General features: G+C 35.1%; 1 protein-coding gene across 1 annotated transcript in view; it reads right to left on the bottom strand.

Moving 5' to 3' along the window:
• Positions 1–6,218: 6,218 nt before the first annotated feature.
• Positions 6,219–20,346, bottom strand: part of KHDRBS2 (KH RNA binding domain containing, signal transduction associated 2) — a 522,250-nt gene continuing 508,122 nt past the window's right edge. Inside the window, exon 9 of the mRNA XM_004580477.2 lies at positions 6,219–7,294. Within this exon, the coding sequence (XP_004580534.1) occupies positions 7,197–7,294 (98 nt within the window). The 3' untranslated portion in view covers positions 6,219–7,196. The remainder of the gene's footprint in view (positions 7,295–20,346) is intronic.

The raw sequence follows: 20,346 nt of genomic DNA, 5'->3' as shown, positions 1-20,346 counted from the left end.
ATTAATAATATAGTCTACATGAAGAAATTAAGAGGTTAATTTTTACGTTGGATGTGGGAGACTGATGCCTGTCAGTCAACAAAAACAGCAATTTTGTTAATTCAGATACTTGGTAGGAAACTTAAGTGTTCAGATAACAGGAAATATTTTCTTAAAAAATGCTTAACATTGAATCACACCTTCTCTGGAATTCTTAACATATGAATGCAAGTTTTGTACAAAAATATTTTATTTGAAATTGATCCTAATTCTTTTACACAGTTTTCTGACTTGTAGATTGAGGAACAAAAGCCTAAAAATGCTGTCATACTTATTTAATCATGTGTTTTTAAATGTCAAAATAGAATTTAGGTTATAAATGGATTCATTTGTTCTACAAAAGACTGTGGTAATGCTTTGTGAAAAATGTGATACTTTCATCTGTATTTTTTTCTATGCTGGGAACAGAACTATTGGAAGAATGATAAATTTGAGGAGAGATCAAATATGGACAAGTTCTAAGTTAAACATTTTATCATGATGTTTTAAGTGAACGTTCATATTGCTCAAAAACAAATCGTTAAGAGTCTGAGATTTTTATATTCTATTTCCAGCCAAACTTGGCAAAACCTCCATAGGCTTGGAAATCTCCATAGGCTTTTGAAAAAATACTGGGTTTGTCAAACTTTGAAATATAGTGTTTCCTACATGTTAACAGTAAAGCATTGCTTCTTTTGTCAAATTAGGTTTTTGGTACTTCATTTGCATCCTTTTTGTAAGGATTACAGATACTTCATCAGTTTTTATGTTAATATTCTAGTATATTGTCTGGTAAGAATATTCAAAAGCAGCAAGTTACACTAGTACTGTTATCAATCTTATATCTTCATATCAAATATAAATCATAATCTGTTTAATAAACTGCCATGCAGTTGCATATTTTCCATCCCATACTGAATTTTTTCTTACTGCAGTAGAAAAAGAATTAACTTTTCTATTGAACCTACAAAGAATGATACATGGGCCAGTTTTCAGTGCTAGGCTTCTTGATTCTGAAATTTGAAACTGGATACATATTCATCTCAGATTACCAATCACTGTTCTCTACTCATTAAAAACAAAATGTACAGTTACAGTATATGAATCCATGTGCACGCGCACACACATGTGGAGAGACAGAGAATGCTATAAGAAGGCTTGTACTTTAAAAACATATGTGGTTTTCAAAGTACCATCCTATATGAATATACTTGTAAATGAAGAAAAAACTGCAACAATGTTTTTCATGATAAAGTTTAAAAGATCTCATTTCAAAGAATTGCTGAGCACTTTTCTTGTTATTTTGTGCTAACATCATTGAAAAATTGCCAGTGCTTCAAGGAAACTTTAAATTATACAAACAAGACTTAAAAAGCACTATTTGGGTTATAAGCAGCATCAGATGAGTTGGGATTTAATCATATTTGAGTTTAGTAAAGCATTTTGATGGACAAACATAGATAGGACTAGTTATTACTATTTTGTTTTTTATTTCATTTTATGACAGTTTCATAGGCTGTGTGATTCCCTCAACCCCTCCAAAAAGCCCTCCCCCCATATTGAATTCCTCCATATTGTTATAATAGTACAGTTCAAATCCAGTCATGATTCCTTCATTGTAAGTATGAACCATGCATAGAGTCCAGCATCTTATTGTCCAGATAAATTCAGCAGTTTCATTGGGAGACCATCCCTGGTCTGAAAGCAGAGCTGGCAGAATATCATCCCATCCAGTGAAAAGCCACTACACAACTTCAACAACAATTTGCAACATCATGAAGTTAATTGACATGGTACTGAATGACCAATATGTTAGAAAACGCAAGTTCTTAATTTTTACTGTTTGAAATAATTAGATTTTTACCCAATTGTTTTTACCCAATTTTTACCCAAGTGTTTTTGTGTTTTAATGAGTTCATAACTACAGTACAATCTTAAAGATACATAAAGCATGCACACTAATAATTTTAAGTTAGAACTGATAGTGTTTTAACAAGTTTAATTTATTATGAAAAACTTCATGTAGCTTGCATAAAGTGTGTATCAGACATATCATTTTGGGGGAGCCATCAGTTTGAGAGTTTTCTGGCGCTGACAAAAAGTGGGTGTTTTTGCACATGCGTTTTTTTCACTTAGTACCCCTTGTTGAAAGGTTTTCATTCTAAAGTTTGTACTGATAGGATACTAATTTTAGATAAATTCTCATGTGTTAACAGACAAACCTACTACATTAAATTCTGGTTATTTTAATTATGTAGTAAATGTGCCTTATTGATTTAATTATGACTTTGTATGCAACAACCTGATTTCAGGCATAAGTCCTCATTCTGTCAAATGCGTATTTTTTTGTTCATTCTGTTCCACATTTACATTCAAGCTCTGTGGGTTTTTGTGTCAGGGAACAGCTTGTCTCCCTACCTTTTCGTGTTGTTCTAGCTGCTGATAATTCTGCAGCTGGATCAGCTTGTCCTGCAGCATGCTCCTGTTCCCACCATGTCTTTCTGTGCTGGATTTGTGCATGTGTGATGCTCTCTGCCATGCCAGCTCCTCTCTTACCAAAACACTGAAACATTATGTAGCTACTTCTGTCAGGCAGCACCTGACTCAGACTGTTTTGGGAAATTCTGTCAGATTTGCTGCTTCCTGACTTTCCCTCTAGACAGCATCTTCCTTGTGCTTTAAGCTTGTGTTTAGAATGATTAGCATGAGGGCTGGCACTAGGATGTAGCAAGTAGCAGGTAAAACTGCAACCTGCAGTATGGGCATTCTATATGGGTGCTGGTTCAAGTTCCAATTGCTGCTCTTCCAAACCAGCTAATATGCTTGGTCAAACAGTAGGGGATGGCCCAAATCCTCTCTTCTCCTCCCATTCCTTTCCCTCTCCTCCTCTGCCTTTAAAATTAATAAGCCTTTAAAAATACTTAGCAAGCTATAAAAACCCATATTGAAAGGTCACACTAATATCTTAAGCCGATATCTTAGGTTACTGCTATCTCTTGAGCCTTATCTTGCAGATGTTTAAAGAGGCAAATTGGACAGTCATTTAAATCTGCTTTTTACCCCAAACCTGTTGTATCCAAAGTTCAATACATGCATTTCACAAGATTCAGGCTTTTGAAACTCTAAACTCCACTTATTTTTGAATTTCAAAACCAATGTTTTCTTGTTCAGAACTAGCATTTATGTCATGATAACCCTGCATTAAGTTAATGCATGTAACAGTCTAGTCTGAATTGTCGTAACACTTTCAAAACCACAAGTTGCATTAAATAAATACAGCAAGCAGAAAATTATAGTGATAAATATGCCCAAGCAGGAATAGCCAGTGACTCCTCCCCCCAATTATTTTATAATATCAAGTCTAACATTTGGAAAGGATGAAGGGGAAAAAAGAAGAAAAGTATCTGAATTAGAGATTTTTTCTCTTTTTTATGAAAACTAACATTTTTGTAACTACAAATTAGATAGCAAATGTTACTGCTAAAATTGGAATTTTATATTCTGCATATTTGGGCATTTGATTTTGCAGATAGAGGCTTTAATTAAAGCACATGCTATTAGGGGATTGTTTTAACTAGTTGGATTTTAGAAAAGCTATCTCAAATAAAGGAGGTAGTTAATTATTATAAAATTGTTGAATGAGATTTACTTCAGTTCCTTGGGATTCTGTTTTATGACTAGTTCTCACTCGCTGATTCAACCTAAAATAACTTCCTAGATGTAATCCATAAGACACAGAACTTGGTGACAACTGGAACCTGTCTTGAACCTACCTTTCCAGACTTTGATTTTATTTTGTGCCTTTGCGGATGCGGCCCACTGGTGGCCTTCTGTTTTTTTTTTTTTTTTTTTTTTTTTTCTCTCAGACACTCGGGCTCTTCCAGCTCCACAAATGGAAATGTCCTCTTCACTTTCCCTAGAACATACTCCCTTCCATAATGGTGAATTAACAGCTTTCATTTATGCTCAATGTAATGACTCCCTAGTCTCTGGTCTTTTTCTCTTTCAGAACTATCTCTGATTATTTCAAAACTATTCAAGCACTATTAAAAATTTTGCTTATTTATTTTGACAGAGCTACAAAGGGAGAGCCACAGACAGAGCAATCTTCCATCTTCCCTTTGGCTTACTTTCCTTTGGTTTACTTCTAAGAAGGCCACAAAGGCTAGTGATGAGCCAGTGGAACCCAGGAGCAAGGAGCTTCTCCTGGATCTTCCACTGGGTGGTAATGGCCCAAAAACTTAGGCCTCTCCACCTGCCTTTCCCAGACCATTCGCAGGGAACTGGTTTGGAAATCAAGCAACCAGAACATAAACTGGTGTCCATATGAGATGATAGCATGGTAGGCAGCCTAACTGGATATGCCAAAATGCCCACCCTCTCCCCTCCCAGCACGTTGTTAATGTCAATATTTATTATGGGTATTTGTTTAATGAAAGAGGACCAGACTCAGAAAGAGAGAACTTGGCTTTCAAACACCACTCCAGTTCATTTCAATTCTTCTTGTTTAGCCTGTGGACTCCTTAACTGTCATTGGTCTAAAGTTTTGGGCAAAGGTTTTCAACTCTTTGTTATGCAAATCAACTCAGAATTTCCATGGTGTGCTGTATTCAGTAACTGTCCAACCAAATAGAATGATGATAAGAAACAAACAAAAAACCATGTTGGCTGGTCCATGTTGGGTGGGACAAGTGAAGGTAGTTTTCATTTTAATTGTCTCTCATTGATAGGGAATATGCAATTCTACATGGTATCCTATTCCTTGTTTTTTATGGTAGCCAGTGAATTATGATACAGTTCTCTAGAATGTGCAGAATCAATGTTTCAATACTCTGTACAATTAAGAACAGCAAGTATAGTCATTTATTGCATAGAGAAAGGTTAAAAGTTAATTACTAACCCACATTTCCTTTGACATGTCTCTGAATAATCTAGTGCTTGTCATGTAAATGCATTTTAAATCAGGTAAAAAATTCAGTTCTTGACAGTAATCAAAGCCTTTGTAGTATTTCTACAAGCAGCATTCGGTGTTTTAGCTGACAGCTATAGCTTCATGTAACCTCATATGTTAATGCTGGCAGATTATCTATGTATCTGAAGACAAAAAGTCTGTTACCTCCAGACTTCTTAGCCAATCACAGCTGCTATTCCCTCTGTTCTTTACTCCTGAGTACCTAGAATGGGGAGAAAGAATAGCAAAAAAAAAAAAAAAAAATCTAAATATAACTCAACAGCATTTTGTAAAAGTCAAATATATACAGTATCAATCAATGACACACACACTATTCATAAAACTATTAGCATGCAACTCCAGCTGCAAAAACTGAACAGCAATGTGCCTAAACCGGTTAGCAGCAAAAAAGTAAACCAATCACATTGACAAAAAGCCACCATAAACAAAAAATTGTATTTAAAAGATTAACAGTTTTGGTATTGATTCCTACCATCAAGTTTTTTCACTTTCTTTTTGTTTTCCATCAAAATTTAGCTTACTTTTGATGTTAGCAAGAGTTGCATTACTATTATTGTTAATTTTAGTTCTGTTTATTACCTTGAGGGTTATATATTGTAAAATAATTTGGATGTCTCTAGTTAATGTTAATTAGTTGTTTTAAAAGCCTATAGACCTATTTGTTATGTTTTTGTAGGTTTACTTTTTTAACTATCAGGAACTTAATAACTGAGAATATTTAACATTACTGTTACATAGGCAAAATTACAGAGTTACTGTTAGTGTTACCTGTTTAACGTTTAGTCATCCTTTGAGTCCTGCGACATATTTCCTTAATAATCATCTGCCATCAAGTCTGATAGTCTCAAAAGAAATATCAGCCCTCTAAACTGCCTTCAAGGGCGGTGATATTTAGCACTGAAAATTACAAATAAAGTTTTTGAGGTTGAATAGCAACAACTAGCCAGTGACACTGATGATTTGGTTGTCAAAACAAATTGTTATAAACTACGCAAATGAAGTCCACGCACTCCTTTGAGTGAAAACAATAAAGTGAATCTACGCAATGCTTACATGTTGGATGGGATATTTAATGTGCGGGGAAACTCAAAGGTTGAAGAACTAGGCATTTAGACAGTGGTAAGTGGTAATCTTACCTCTTTATACTCCATTACTCTTTTCTCACGAGAGACATGCTAATGCAAACAAGTCAATCAGAATTTGTGTTTAGCAAGATAAAGCTTAGAGGATAGTTTAAAATCCATTTATTATTCTAAATCCAGTTTTTTCCATTAACATGTTATACATTAGTCTTTACTAACCATGGTTCATGTAACAGTTTAGTTTGTTAACTTTTAAGTTATTTAACAACCATAAGTTATTAATACATTTTTAAGTATTACACAAATATCTTAAAACAAACTTGGGTTCATTTTTGTAATTTTTAAATAGAAAACATTTTAGGCATCTCTTGAAGAAGAAATAAAGCAGGCATTTAAAGCTAAAAAACAAGTAATTCCAAATTTAGTTTTTACAAAAGTTTTCAGCTTTATTGACAAATTATGGCAAACATATTTGACAAAATGTGGTTTCCTATTTAGAGAAGCTTACACATGGAACTTTATGTGTTTTTTTTTCTTTTAACAAATACAGGTTAAAACACTGAACAAATTCAGTAAGCTACATACATTACAGTAGCTACTTGATTTCAACCCCATTAAAGCATCATTTAAAATTAAATTTACAAACTGAATATCAAACATCTTCATCTAGCTAACAGATGTTAAGACAGGTTAAAACATCTTATCTACAACTTTATTATCAGCTAGTTCAAAAGTCATGTTACAATCTTTTAGCAGCCCTAAACAAAATGCGGCCAATTGATTTTGACTCAAAATCTTTGAGCAGATTTAAAAAAAAAAAAAAAAAAAAAAGGAAACAATAAGATTACACAACAAGGAAAAGCAACCAAGGAAATATCTTCCTACTGAAGGGTTAATAGACTATGCTTGCTAATGTCTTTCTCAGTTTGTTTTGTAAAATAGTCTGTTAATGTCACGCCAATAGTATAGAGGGAAATACAAGAAATATATGAGGGCAATCATGAGCAGTTATCCCTAGAATAGAAAAAACAAACAAACAAAAGGACTATTACTTGTCTTGTTGCTGTTTGTGTGAAGACCACAGGCTATGAATTGTCTTTGAGGTCACAGGTGAGGAGGACCCTTCAATATCTACCATAGGGGTGTTCCCTGTATCCCCCTCTGGCTGCCCTTGGTGGTGGTGCCTTCAAGCTGGAGCGGGTTGTGGCCCATTCTTCGGGTGCTATAATAAGAGAAAGTAACATTCACATAATTCATAGTTATCAGGATCTGTCATTATAAAACAAAATAATCAGCTGAGAGGAAGAGAATCAAACACCTCAGGGTTGAAAGCTAAAGCTTTACTTCTTCATTGGGTTGGTGCAGTCATCCAAAAAGCATTGTGTGTGTGCATAAAATGCAACTGTGTGCAAATAAACTCACAGGGTCTCTAAGTTTAGAATTCTCTGTTTAATGGAGGAGTACCTGTGATCATAAAGTAAATTGAAAGTATAGCAAATCACAAATTAAAAGAAACATGCATAAGGAGGAGCAAAGAAAAGGATGATGGGAATTAGGTTCTTTAACTGTTTGAGATACATGAAATGTGTACTTTTATATAAAGAAATGGAAGTGTTAAAGTCGAAACTACTAATTTATTATAATTCAATATTTGCAAAAAGGCTATAAGTACAAAACCCATTAACAATTATATATAGCCTTCTAAAAGAACTTGAAATAGTAAAGAAATAAATGGTTCTGAGCTCTTGATTCACTTAAGAATCCACCTACAATTAAAATCAAAAAGAAAATTAACTTGGTCCCCCAAATTAATTTCCATTGTCCCCTTAACATTACACACAAAGTAATAAATACAGGTTTTTGTGGATATCCTTTATCAAGATATCATTACTAAGATTGATATTTAGTGATAAACAGTGAAGTATATAACTTTTCATTTAAGATACATGCTTGCATTTATTTTGATATGTGCCTGGATATAAAATAGAATGGGAGACTAAATAAACATTATAATGTTATTATTCAGGATGCAAATTTACCTAGGTTAAGGGTAGGCAAACCATTGTCTAAATGGGCCCTAGTTCAGCTAAAATGGACAAGATGCTTCATTTTGTAAGTGAAGTTTTACTGCAACACAGACAGCCTTATTTATTTCCATAGTGTCTATGGCTGCTTATATTGCTACAAAGGAAAAGTTGAAGTATTATGACAAATTACTGCTTTCACAAAGCCTGAACTATTTATGGTCTAGACTTTTTATAGAAAATGTCTGCAGACTTGGTATTCTTTTTCTCTTTTTTTTTAAGATTTTTTTTTTAATTGAAAAGTCAGATAGACAGAGAGGAGGAAAGAGAGGAAGATCTTCCATCTGTTGATTGGCTCCCCAAGTGGCTGCAATGGCTGGAGCTGAGCCGATCTGGAGCCAGGAGTCTCTTCCAGGTCTCCCATGTGGATGCAGGATCCCAAGGCTTTGGGCCACCCTCGACTGCTTTCCCAGGCCACAAGCAGGGAGCTGGATGGGAAGTGGGGCTGCCTGGATTAGAACCGGCGCCCATATGGGGTCCCAGTGTGTGCAAGGCGAGGACTTCAGCTGCTAGGCTACCACGCCAGGCCCACTTGGTGTTACTCTACATTGCCTTTCTTTGGCTTGTGGAAAGTGGAAACTGATCTTTGATGTGATCTCTTATGATCTGCCTGAATTTTTCAACACAGAAATTTCATGGAAGAATCCCATGTTCTTAGCTTATTAGAATTAAATGGAACTCTTGTTGTACAAAGAACAAGCAAACTTCCTTGACAAGTTTGAAAGTGCCTTCTCAACTCTGTGTAAAGTGCATGCTTAAGTGTTATATACAAGCTGGTAAAGGATATGTCAGTGTTCTTATCCTCTCATCATAAAATCTATCCCAATTTATTGTTTTTAATAAAGGCAATATGCCATTGTTGACTCCTACTGTTTCACAGTGTTAGAGATTCACAGGTTGTAATAATGGAATTCAAGAACTGGAATATTTTAGGTTTCAAATTTTACCGAAAAATGGAAATCTGTGCCCTTTTCACAGAGCAGCCATGATTAGGGCAATGGAAATACCTGCAACTTCCATACTTACAATCTTCCAAGCTGTGAACTGGCATAATCTTGAGTACTAAGCCCATCAGTATAGTTTTACATGACTATAGAGCTCTGGGGCAATGAATTAATGAACTAAAACCCTTCATTTCCTACATTAGTATCAACATTTTTGTTATGTCCTCATTGTTTGGAAAAAAACATTGTGCCTTGAAAGGGTTGAATACAAAAGGTGAATGAGTAAATGTGGAAACTGAATAGAAAGAGCTTGTGGTCACAACCTTAAGAAAGTAGTAGAATTAAACTGCGTTGATTTTACCTGATTTTAGATCTTGATAGCTTGATAACAGTGTGAGATTTTACTCAAAAGGGTTAGGATGCTATGTATGAAAGTTTTTCATTACTAAAATTTGAAGAATTAATTGTAGTGGAATCCCTTTACAAAAAATAAATGTAGAGTGTTATTTGGTTGCACAAAATGGGCTCTTTCATAATTCCCTGTCAATTAATACCCTGCTCATTTCTCCCTGCTCAAAGCTGGCAAATAGGAGATACTGTTATTTAGCAGAATTGCTAACTAGGAAAGCAAACAGGTAGTCAAAATGAATCCCTACCCAGACAATAATCTTATATTTTTTTCAAGGTTTTGTAGAATAGAAAGAGGAAATTATGATTTATTTCACTTAATTCAGTTGTTGGTTCCAATATTTACATGTTCTTGATGACAACAGTGCAACAAATCAAGAAAATGTCACAGTTCCCTCTGTGTTTTCCCTCATACGGGATGACAGTGGCTGTATGGTAATCCACATCTGTTTCCCAGCCATAGTATTTTGGATTCGATCTGGAAAGTGCTGACTCAGTAAATTTTATCTAATGATATAATATAGCTTGTATTGACTTTTATGTGGCCAGCAAACTCACTCATTTCTCATCTAAAGTATTTAGGCTTCTGGATTCAAAAACATTCTAACTTGAGATCACCATGGAAATTTGACCATGAAAAAGCTTCTACACAGGGAGGGGTAAAACCTTATAATGTCCCTCACGCAGGTTTTTTTTAAAAATATGACATTATAAAGATCCAGTAATGGAATTAGAGTGTATCTGTCTCTTTTAGGAGTTTATTGAGTTATCAGGTAAAGTGAATTTAAAGTATTTTTAGGGCTACCTGCAAATTATGAATATGCCCAATTGTTTCTATTTTCATAATGTCCAGAATTCCATTTTAATAAAAATTACTGTAGATAATAAAATCTAAAAATGTCTTTGTAAAGAAAATGATGAAGTAAGATGATACCAGTGTCAACATCACTCTCATGTGAGACACTGTAATAAACTAGGACTATAAATTCAACAAATAGCAAATTGTTCTCCAGAGAAGATACTAAGTAACTTTTTGCCAAAGTGAGATTTCTAGAATGGTTGTAGAATTGTGGATGAGGAAAATAGCACAATAGAATCTGAGGGAAATATAGCTTTAGTAACTTGACTAATTTTCCACTACTTCTTGGCTTCCAAATCCATATTTTAAGTACTATATAGAATATGAAATATTCTATAAATTTATCACATGCATAATAAAACATTTTGATTTTGTCTTTAGTGAAGATGTGTGTTCTAGTCACTGTATGATGCTGTGCATATGAGGCTAGCTTAAGGAACTTAAAAATAATAGGAAAACTAACATGAAGTTTCAGGTATCATAACACTTAAAATTTCTATTTTCTTAAACTATTGGAGAAAACACAGTGGAAGGAGCTACTAACTTTTTTTTTTTTTGATGGCCCTCTTTAAGGGTTGGGAGGGTGGTCCCAGGACTCTGAGAAGCGGATCTGGACCTCCCCAGGGAACCAAGCGGCTGGAGTGGGGGAGGAGCCAGGAGGATTGGGGCAGAAACCTGAGCATCTCAACCTCCTGGCAGCCATGTTGCCTGGCGGGCTCAGGTTCCCCGCCATGATTCCAGTCTGGCACAGCCACGCTTACCACCACGTACGTACGTACATGGGGTGAGCGGCTCGTGGACGGTTTCCAGATTTGCCGGAATCCTGGTTTGATGGCCCTCTCTTGGGATTGGGAGGGTGGTCCCAGGACTCTGAGAAGCGGATCTGGACCGAGCTACTAACTTTCAACAGCCAATAGAGCTTGGCTTGAACTCTAAAACTCATTTTATTGAAGTAATTTTCTGACAAACATAAAATTTCAGTTGAAAAAGAACAAAGTGTTATTTAATTCCCTTAGGAGAATTCATTTTCTTTAATGTATTTTCTGCATTAATTATAGTGTGTTGGTTGGCCTTACTTACAAATTGAACTCGTCTTAAACAGTTATTTATTTGAAAAAGTGACAAAGAGGGAGAGACAGGAATCTTCCATTTGTACCCAATTGTGATGGTTGGGCCAGGCTGAATTCAGAACCTACGAGCTTCATCTAGGTCTCCTGCATGGGTAGCAGGGATCCATACACTGGGGGCATCTTCCTTGCTTTCTCCAGCAAATTAGGGAGCTAGATCAGGAGTGAAGCAGCTGGCCCAGGAATTGGCACTGATTGGGATGCTGAAGTCACCAGTGGTGGCCTACCCTGGCATGTTAAGCACCAGCTCCTAAATTGATCTCTTAAGAGTAATGAGAAGAGAGACATTCTATAGTGATATATAGATAGTAAGAACACCATAAATATTTACGATATGTGTAAATAAATGGTGATACTGTAATTAGAAAATTAAACTCAATTGTATAAAATAAAAGCTATTTAGAAAAGTTGTTAATAATTAGGTGTCATATGTATTTAAAAATAATCATTGCTTTCTAAAGTTATCTCTCTGTTATTAATGCAGAATGATTTGCTCAATGAGTCAAGTTCAAAATGCCTCAGAGTACATCTCTATTACATGCTGATAAGCTTCACTGAACATTTTACTTTGATAGAGGAGTATAAATTACTCAGGTAACCCTTCTTGTGCATTAAATATGACTGGTAACTTCAAAAACTTCAGGATCTCAAATACTCTGTTCTCAGCAGAATCCAACCTACTAAGTATCACACATTTCTCAACATGCGTCATTTCTGCGGTAAAATCAGATACTTTGGGGAGTATTCAAATTGGAGGGAAAAAGGATGATTTCTAAAGCTGTACAACTGTTTTCTGATTGTACATGATACTTTAAGTATTGAGGCTGTTAGAGGAAAGCATGAAACAAAAACCAGAGATTGAATTTAAGGGGAAAATCAATTATTAAGTTTATGGAAAATACACCTTAATCTCTCTGAAACTAGGGTTAAAATGTCACCCTTCTCATTTTGAAGATCAATTCAGAAATGTTCTTTGTAACATGGAAATTATTACCAGAGAATATAAGTGTGATGCTAATAAATTGTTACATCTAGGTTGCTATTGGCTTGTATTTCTGAAATCTGTGCTAACAAACTGAAAACCAAAACAAACACAAACATTCCATAACAAGAACCCCTAAGAATGCATAAGAACAAAAGAGGGCAGTTAATTCCTCTCATTTTTGAAAAAGATTTTTTATTGATTTGAAATGGAGAGTTCAAGAGAAAGAAAGGGAGAGACAGATCTTCAGGCCCAGATAGCCTTGGTGGTGGAGCTCTGTCTGTCAAAAGGCAAGAGGTGAAGAACTTTATCCAGGTCTCCTACATGAGTGCAGGAGTCCAAGCATTGGGCCACTCTCTGCTTCTTAGCAGAGAGCTGCATTCAAAGTGGAGTAGCTGGGAATCAGAATTGGTGCTCACGTGATGCCAAAACCACATGCGTTGACTGTATGTCACGACGCCATGGCTGTGGCCCTGCAATTCTTTTTTTTTTTTTGTATACTAGGAATTAATATTCAAAAACCCCATAGCTAATGTAGATACCTAAGTTTTATCTCCATCATTAGAAAGTGCAATTGTCTTTTACTATATGTATTTCTTGGAGGAAGGATACACTGTGATTAACAAGTCATCCCAATTATGATCTACTCAGTTTTGTCTCAGCTATTGTTGATCTCACCAAGGAACAGTATTCTACAAAGCATCTATCAATTACATAATTATTGTTTTACGGCTACTTATTCCTAAACAGAGTATGTTAGGCTCAATGCTTTGCTGTTATTTTATTATACTACCACAATATTGATAAATATAGTACCCATTTAATAATTTGATAATCCACAATAGAATCCATTTAATATTTAAACAATTTTTTAAAAATGAAGAAACTAACAATCATCACAAATTATGGTATAGATTATACAATGACATATTAGCGTTTGTAACGTACCAACAAGTAGAGTTAATATCACCTTCATCTAAAGAAAAAATAGCCCAGAAAATTTAGTTTTAGTTCTTAAAAATGTAAAGAATTTTAGTCTATAACCATTTCAACATCTTCTCATTTCTGTTATCTGAAAGATGTTCTTGACTTCTTCCTCTTTAGTTTTTACCTAGTTACTTTCATTCCTTTTGGATTATATAATGACTGTTGATTCCAACAATAATAATCTAAGTGAACAAGACTGTAGTTCTAATTTTGTTGATAAGAATGTTGCCTGCTTCAACTGAACTTGTTAAGGTACAAATAAAATCTAGTGCTCAGTCATTCAGAATGGAAGGTGGGCTTATCTGTTTTGTTCCGAGAATTTAAGTGTATTAATGAAATTTTGGAACTGGCTTATCCATTTCGTCAGCATAATTTGCATTCCACCTGTTTGTAACTGCATTACTCACTGTCTTAAGATGAAGAAGATAACAGAATAGCAGCCAAAGACAAAAGGATGAGGTGCATCTGCTTTGACAGATGAGCACAGTGAATTAAGTTAGAAGAAAATCTGTTAACTTTCAGTTCATCATCAGGAATGCTCTAAAAGAAATGATTCACCTTCTGGAAAGCATTTTATCACCCTTTCAAACTACAGGGAAGGTAACAAAAACTAGATACTTCCAAGTACTTAATTCTTAATGGTAAAGTGTTATTATGCACCTGGTACTGTATTAAGTAAATCCATTTTATTCACATATTCTCCATACTCATTCTTAACTCGTAAACAGTGACACAGGTTTTCTTTGACACTTGCTTCCACTTTGGAGGGTAACCCCAGGAATCTTTGCTACAGGCCTGCATTTGAATTCTAGTTCTGTATTTTTCTTGGTGAAAGACTCTTTTGGTAAATCTTGCAATACACTGATGACACATTTTGACACATTTTCCCTGTCAAACAATTCTGAGCTGATATGCATATTCAACTGCCAATGGCACATCTCATGGTACATCAGTCTATTTTTCCCTAGATTCATCTTTTCCCCCATACTACATAACTCTTCCCATGTTATTTTTGTTTCTCAGTATATGATATCACTATTGATCTTGTTACCCAGCAAAAATCCTTGGCATCTTCGTAATTCCCTCTCTCCTTTGCCAGTTACTCTAAGCTATTACTAAGGATTGTTTCTTGTTCCTTAAGGTACATTTAATACATCCATTGCTTCCCGTTCCCTTCACTGGGGGTCACTGACATCTCTATTTGATACACTCACCTACCTTGCTGTCTTTTGTGGCACCATTTATATACATACATATGTGTGTATGCTTACATACATACATAATTATTTATATAAATAGATACATTTCTTTGATTTTATTACACAACTATGATCAAGTCTAAATTCTTTTGCAAGGAGTTTGAAACAAGCACTCGAAATCTGACCTCTCACTTCAATTAGACACCTGCTTTTGAAGACATAATTATCACATTCAGTGCAAATATCGATGATATTAATTTCTAGGTTCTAGAGGTACAGTGACTGTTCTGATATATTTAAAAGTTTAAGACATTTTTCATGAAAGGAAAGTCATCGTATCTTTACATGGGAATGGACTCACCCAGTAGGAAAAAGAACCAGGAAAACAAGCTAGTTAAAAGTGTAAAAGACCCAGATTTTAGATACCTTCTACATTTTGGCAAATAATTTGTCTTACTTTGCTTAATATGTTTACAGCATGCTTATATTTTAAGTTAATGATTAGTTAATTTTACGAAAGCTGACTTTGCAAGCAGATATATCAGTTTTTGAAGTGAGATTAAAGACTTCAGTGAAGGTCCTATTAGTGTTCTAAAGTACATGTACCCAGTGGGCCCCTGAAACCAAATGACAAATAGCAACTGAATCTAACATCCAGATTTGACACCGTTAAGAGATGATTGTAAAATGTTGCATATGTTATATAAATGGCCAAACTGAGGATAACATTTCAGATAGATGAATAAAAAATAATTAAGTTTGTAGAAATTTTTGAGTGTAAAACAGAAAAATGCATTTGTGCACCAACTAGTTGGTACTGGGTATTTGTTTTTTAATTTTAAATATTATCAATGGAATGTGTATCCGTGGCCATAATGGGATTTTGTCACCTGAGACTACATGATCTTAGAACATTACTCTTCAGTATGGTCATGAGAATTCTAGAGCTTTTTTCCTCCCCTTATATATATTTTAAAACCCTTTATTGATATCTTCAAATATGTATATGTATACACACACTATGCTATATTTCCATATCCTCATCTGATTTCAGTGTTCTCTGTTCTGTCAAAATTTAGGTAATTGAATTAGTGGTATTTCATTTTATGAGCTCTAAGGAGACAAAAAGTTGTCCCCAAATTCTGGACTACTCCAGGAATAGAATTTCAGGTAGTTTGGCTTGTAATGAGCTATTTTTTTTGTTTTGTTTTGTTTTTGCTAGTTTCTAGGTTACCAGTGGAAGAATAGTAGGAAGAATCACTCTGTACTGAGATCTTTTGGTTGTGATGTTTCTAAACTGTCCTTTTTATATCACTATGCTGTGCATGTCATACATTTTTCGTTTATACTGTTTCATTTATCATTACCCACTAAAGGTCAACAAATCATATTATGTATATTTACATATGTGTACACAGCTTATGGACTATTGATTTTCTGTGGTATCCTTCAGCTATAGAATAATACAGCCTGGTGTTTGTGAATATTTAAAAAGTATGTGTCTACCTTGTTGCTTTGGAGTTAAGATCTTATTTGTTTTAACGGGAGACAAAAACATCTGGAAAGAGGATTTCTGTTGTACTACTGAAAAAATTACAGTGAATGGTAACTGGATACACCATAGAAGCTTGTGTAACTTAAAAATAAATATTATGGTAAATAAAATTTGAAATCTATTTAAAAGCCTGAAGAATTTGACCATAGATTTTTTAAAATATACATAAGGACTTTACAATATGAAAAATAATAGGAAAATATAAATAATGTGTTAAAATTCTCCAAGATTGCAGTATATTATATCATTTAATGAAGTTGGTAGGCTTGTAAAAAGCTTTATGGAAAAGGTTTGTATCTGAAATCTATTTAAAAGCCTGGGGAATTTGACCATAGATTTTTTAAAAATATACATAAGGACTTTATAATATGAAAAAAAATAGGAAAATATTAATAATGATGTGTTAAAATTCTCCAGGATTGCAGTATATTATATCATTTAGTGAAGTTGGTAGGCTTGTAAAAAGCTTTATGGAAAAGTTTTGTAATTAACCTGATTGTCTTTCTTTCCCTATTTCACTCATTTTTCTGAGAACAAAAATGGGCACAGGATACATCCTCAAAATAGCATTGTGTTAAGGCAGTTAGAAAAATGGTCTTAAAAGCTGGAAAATGTTAACTGCTATGTGACCAGTTCTGGCTGCTTGAACTTTTGTCCCAATGTTTCTCTAGATGGACAAATGTGTCTCATCAAATATGCAATACATACTTCAGCCAGACTTTGTGCCTGGTTATGGGAGGGGAACTTCTTGAATCCTAACATCTTCTAAGTGATGGAAGTGTTGTGTGTGTTCAGGGTGGGTCCGTGGGATACATCTGATAAATTAATGCTCATAAGATAATTCACAATGGGAGCTGGTGTTTCAGTGGAGGTCAAAGGGTTTGGTTTTGGGTTATGTAATAATAGCCGAACCTGAGGAGAATGGAGTAATGGATAGAGAGATGATTTGATCCAGTGTTCTCTCAAAAAAACTTCTGGATACTGAAAACTTTTGTGAATTTTCCAGGTTGGTCATATTTTATATATTATACAATCAATGTGCCAGGAAGACAATGAGGGCCAAAATGTGGTGGAAAAATCTTGATGGGGCCCCTCACAGACTTTGCTCCTGATCTTCTCCTGTGTCCTGTCCCTTTGGCTGCTTTTGTGTTATACGCTTCTACTCTACTGAACTGTAAGTTTGATACTTTGCTTAGTTCTGTGAATTTTTCTTGCAAATGGACAAACCTGAGGTGCTGGTGTGGGTTCCACAAATTTATAGGATGATATGGGCCCTCCAAACCTGTGACTGAAACATGAAATGAGGATGACTTTCTGGGAAACGGTGTCTTAATATGTGAAGTTAGGCCTAATTGTGAGCACAGTGTCTTGTCTTTAGTTGCTCCTATCAGTCTTCATAGCAGCCTGAATCTTGGCTCTTTCTTAAAGTCTGGATCTTTCTCTGCCAGAGTTTCTACATGTCAGTAATGTCCTGGATTGTTTGCTGAGTATGAGGTAGATTATTCCATGTTCTGCCACAAAGAGACTGGTCTAATCATTCTCACAGATTGCTATTCCTGGTGTACTTTATTACCAACTAAGGAAAAAAGCTTAGCAAGATACCTGCATAGTTAAGTTTTTTGATATAAAAAGACATCAGTTACAAGTCATCAATAACTATAATTACAACAGGCATGCTTTACATCAGTACATATGTACATTCCATTGAATTATTCAATAAATCATGGCATGTTTGATAAATACAGCACATTGATTTTGGAACAATGTAGCTCAGTTGTTTCAATTTAATCTATAGTTTCTTTTATTAAATGCAAAAAATCTTGAACTGGAAACTAAAGATTCCTAACATACCATGTGCCTGGACATTTATTTTCTTAGGTGGAATATTTCCATGTTACCAGAATGATTTTCCAAGCTTCATATTTGTTATTCAGTGCTTTTTGCATTAAAACAATATGGCCCCCTATATTCTATATCTAAGCCTATATCAGAATGAATATGCTTTTTTATATATGAGCTGTTCATCCTTTGATTTTGACAAACTACTGGGCTTTACTCTGTTTCTTTAGTTAAGATGATTATGTCATTAACTCAGCAGGGAATGGGAAAAGTCCTTTATGATTTGTCTTATTATCTCAAAGTTGTTGGTTTTCATGAATATGTGGAGGGTAAATTTTAGAGTGATTTTTTTAAAAAAAAATTTCCTTAAAGGTTTATTTTTATTGGAAAGTTAGATTTACAGAGGGAAGGAGAGACAGAGGGAAAGATCTTTGGTCCACTGGTTCATTCCCCAAGTGGCCGCAATGGCCGGGCTCAAGCCAGTAGCAAGGAGCTTCTTCCGGATCTGCCATGCGGGTACAGAATCCCAAGGCTTTAGGCCATCCTTGACTACTTTCCCACACCACAAATAGGGATCTGCGTGGGAAGTGGAGCATCCGGGATACAAACTGTTCCTCACAAGGGATCCTGACACATGCAACGTGAGGATTGAGTCACTAGGCCACTACACTGGGCCAGAGAAAGTTAATTTTGAGATTCAGCTGTTCAGTACACTATGATTTAAAGTGAGAAAATTATGCTTTTCATTAGGTACAGTTTTAAAATACCAAGTTCTTATTTTTGTTTATAAGTTACTCATTGTTATAAAAGGAGTTGTGCATAAATTGTGTGTTATCTTCAGGATGCAAATGCCTGTCACGGATTTGACTAATCACTTTCTGAGTGCTTATGAGCAGCAACCATTGACAGGAAAATACAGATGTCATGAATAATATGACAGTATTATTGAGAGAAATGATAAAGCTATTAAAGGAGGAATATTATATATTCTCTATAATACTATATATTCATAGGCTACTTTTCATTTTGCCTTCATGCATACATCTACCTACATTTTTTTTTTAATTTATTTTTATTGCAAAGTCAGATATACAGAGAGGAGGAGAGACAGAGAGGAAGATCCTCTGTCCATTGATTTACTCCCCAAGCAGCTGCAACAGCTGGAGCTGCGCAGATCTGAAGCCATGAGTCCGGAACCTCTTCCCAGTCTCCCACATGAGTGCAGGGTCCCAAGGCTTAGGGCTGTCCTGGGCTGCCTTCCCAGGCCACAGGCAGGGAGCTGGATGGGAAGTGAGGCCGCTGGAATTAGAACCGACACCCATATCGGATCCTGGCATGTGCAATGTGAGTACTTCAGCCACTAGGCCACTGCAACAGGCCCCTAAATTTTATTTTCAACTTTATGGTAGAACCACACAGCTAACTCTGAATTTCAGTGTACTACTAATGTACTTTGGCAGAGGCAGAATATAGTAATTTAAGCAATCGGGTACCTACTGCACATGTGTGAGTCCTGGAAAGGGTTCCAGATTCCTGGCTGCAAGCTTGAGCCTGACCTGACCTGACCTGACCTGGCCTGACCCTGCATGTTGCAATGTTTTGGGGAGTAAATCAATATGTGGGACTCTTTCTTTGCCTTTCAAATGAAGTAAAAAAGTGTAGTAAAAAAAAATCTGTATTAAAAATTAAATAACAGCAATATTTTTCTTACACCCTATCAATATTAATAAATCATACCAAAATAGACTATTTACACATTTTAAATGATAAATTCATGAGCCAATCTTTATTAGCAATTTCCCCTTGTAAAATGAGTTTTAAATGTCTATTTACTAGTAAAGATAGACAGGCTTTGTTCTTGAATCACAAGCTGTCATTTCTCTTTTGCTGTTTTCACAGATTAATCAATGCAGGGCTTATTTTCACACTGGGATAATGATCATTCCAACTCTTCAATGCAAAATAAATATGTTCATGTTCTGCAATTGACTTGAAGTGAGGCACTCAAATGTCCTAGAATGTTGTACAATTTTTTGTAAATGCTTTCATTCAGTTCCAGACAGTGTATTAATATTGCCCTCCTTGCTTCCACACAGCTGCCATCTAAAATGTCGCAAAAGAATGATGCATAATTAGCTCTTCGGTAGATACATTAAATACATTTTAATAAACAGTGCTTTTCTCTATGAAGATAACATTGCTGTCCCTTCTTAGCTGTCATTCTTGATAGGATGTAGATAAATTAGGAAATGTTTTAACATACAGAAGTTGACATGAAATTCCTGTGGGT

Source organism: Ochotona princeps, chromosome 1 (assembly GCF_030435755.1).
Source record: "Ochotona princeps isolate mOchPri1 chromosome 1, mOchPri1.hap1, whole genome shotgun sequence".
NCBI lineage: Eukaryota > Metazoa > Chordata > Mammalia > Lagomorpha > Ochotonidae > Ochotona > Ochotona princeps.
Note: the sequence above shows the minus strand (reverse complement) of the source record. Positions and strands in the feature narration are given on the sequence as shown.